The sequence below is a fragment of the Ceratosolen solmsi genome, unplaced genomic scaffold, assembly GCF_000503995.2.
Source record: "Ceratosolen solmsi marchali unplaced genomic scaffold, CerSol_1.0 scaffold1, whole genome shotgun sequence".
Classification (NCBI taxonomy): domain Eukaryota; kingdom Metazoa; phylum Arthropoda; class Insecta; order Hymenoptera; family Agaonidae; genus Ceratosolen; species Ceratosolen solmsi.
This window is the reverse complement of record NW_011948415.1, coordinates 9,196,871-9,197,375: the sequence shown is the minus strand read 5'-3', so window position 1 is coordinate 9,197,375 and position 505 is coordinate 9,196,871. Positions and strand designations below refer to the sequence as shown.

At 54.5% G+C, this 505-nt stretch overlaps 1 protein-coding gene across 1 annotated transcript in view; it reads left to right on the top strand.

Annotated features, from left to right (window-relative positions):
• Positions 1–505, top strand: part of mib1 (E3 ubiquitin-protein ligase mind bomb 1) — an 88,814-nt gene that overhangs the window by 84,362 nt on the left and 3,947 nt on the right. The window contains 1 exon segment of the mRNA XM_011507858.1: positions 345–501. Within this exon segment, the coding sequence (XP_011506160.1) occupies positions 345–501 (157 nt within the window).

Genomic DNA, 505 nt, shown 5'->3' with positions numbered 1-505 from the left:
TTTGCTTCGCTCGCTTAACGCACAAAGCCAAAAGAGCGCGATGCGCGCGAGCTCAGCGACTCCTAGACGCTAGCTCAACTTTAAAAATTAACGCGGTGAAACGAGTCGATAGCACGAGAAAAATCAAATTAACAAACAACACACACACACACACACACACACACAGAGAGAGAGAGAGAGAGAGAGAGAGAGAGAGAGACCTTATCCGCGTGACCAACCTCGACGTCCCCACCGCCCTACAACGTCCTATGTCCATGCGAGATAGATAGGAAGATAGAGAGAGGGAGAGAGAGAGAGAGAGAGAGAGAGAAAGAGAGAAAGAGTTAATCGTCACTTGTCCGCAGCCACGACATCGAGAGCGCAGTCCCATCAACGGGTATCGACGAGTGCCTCGTATGTTCGGACGCCAAGCGCGAGGTCCTCTTCGGGCCCTGCGGCCACGTCACCTGCTGCAACGCCTGCGCCCCGAGGGTCAAGAAGTGCCTCCTATGCCGCGAGAGCGTCG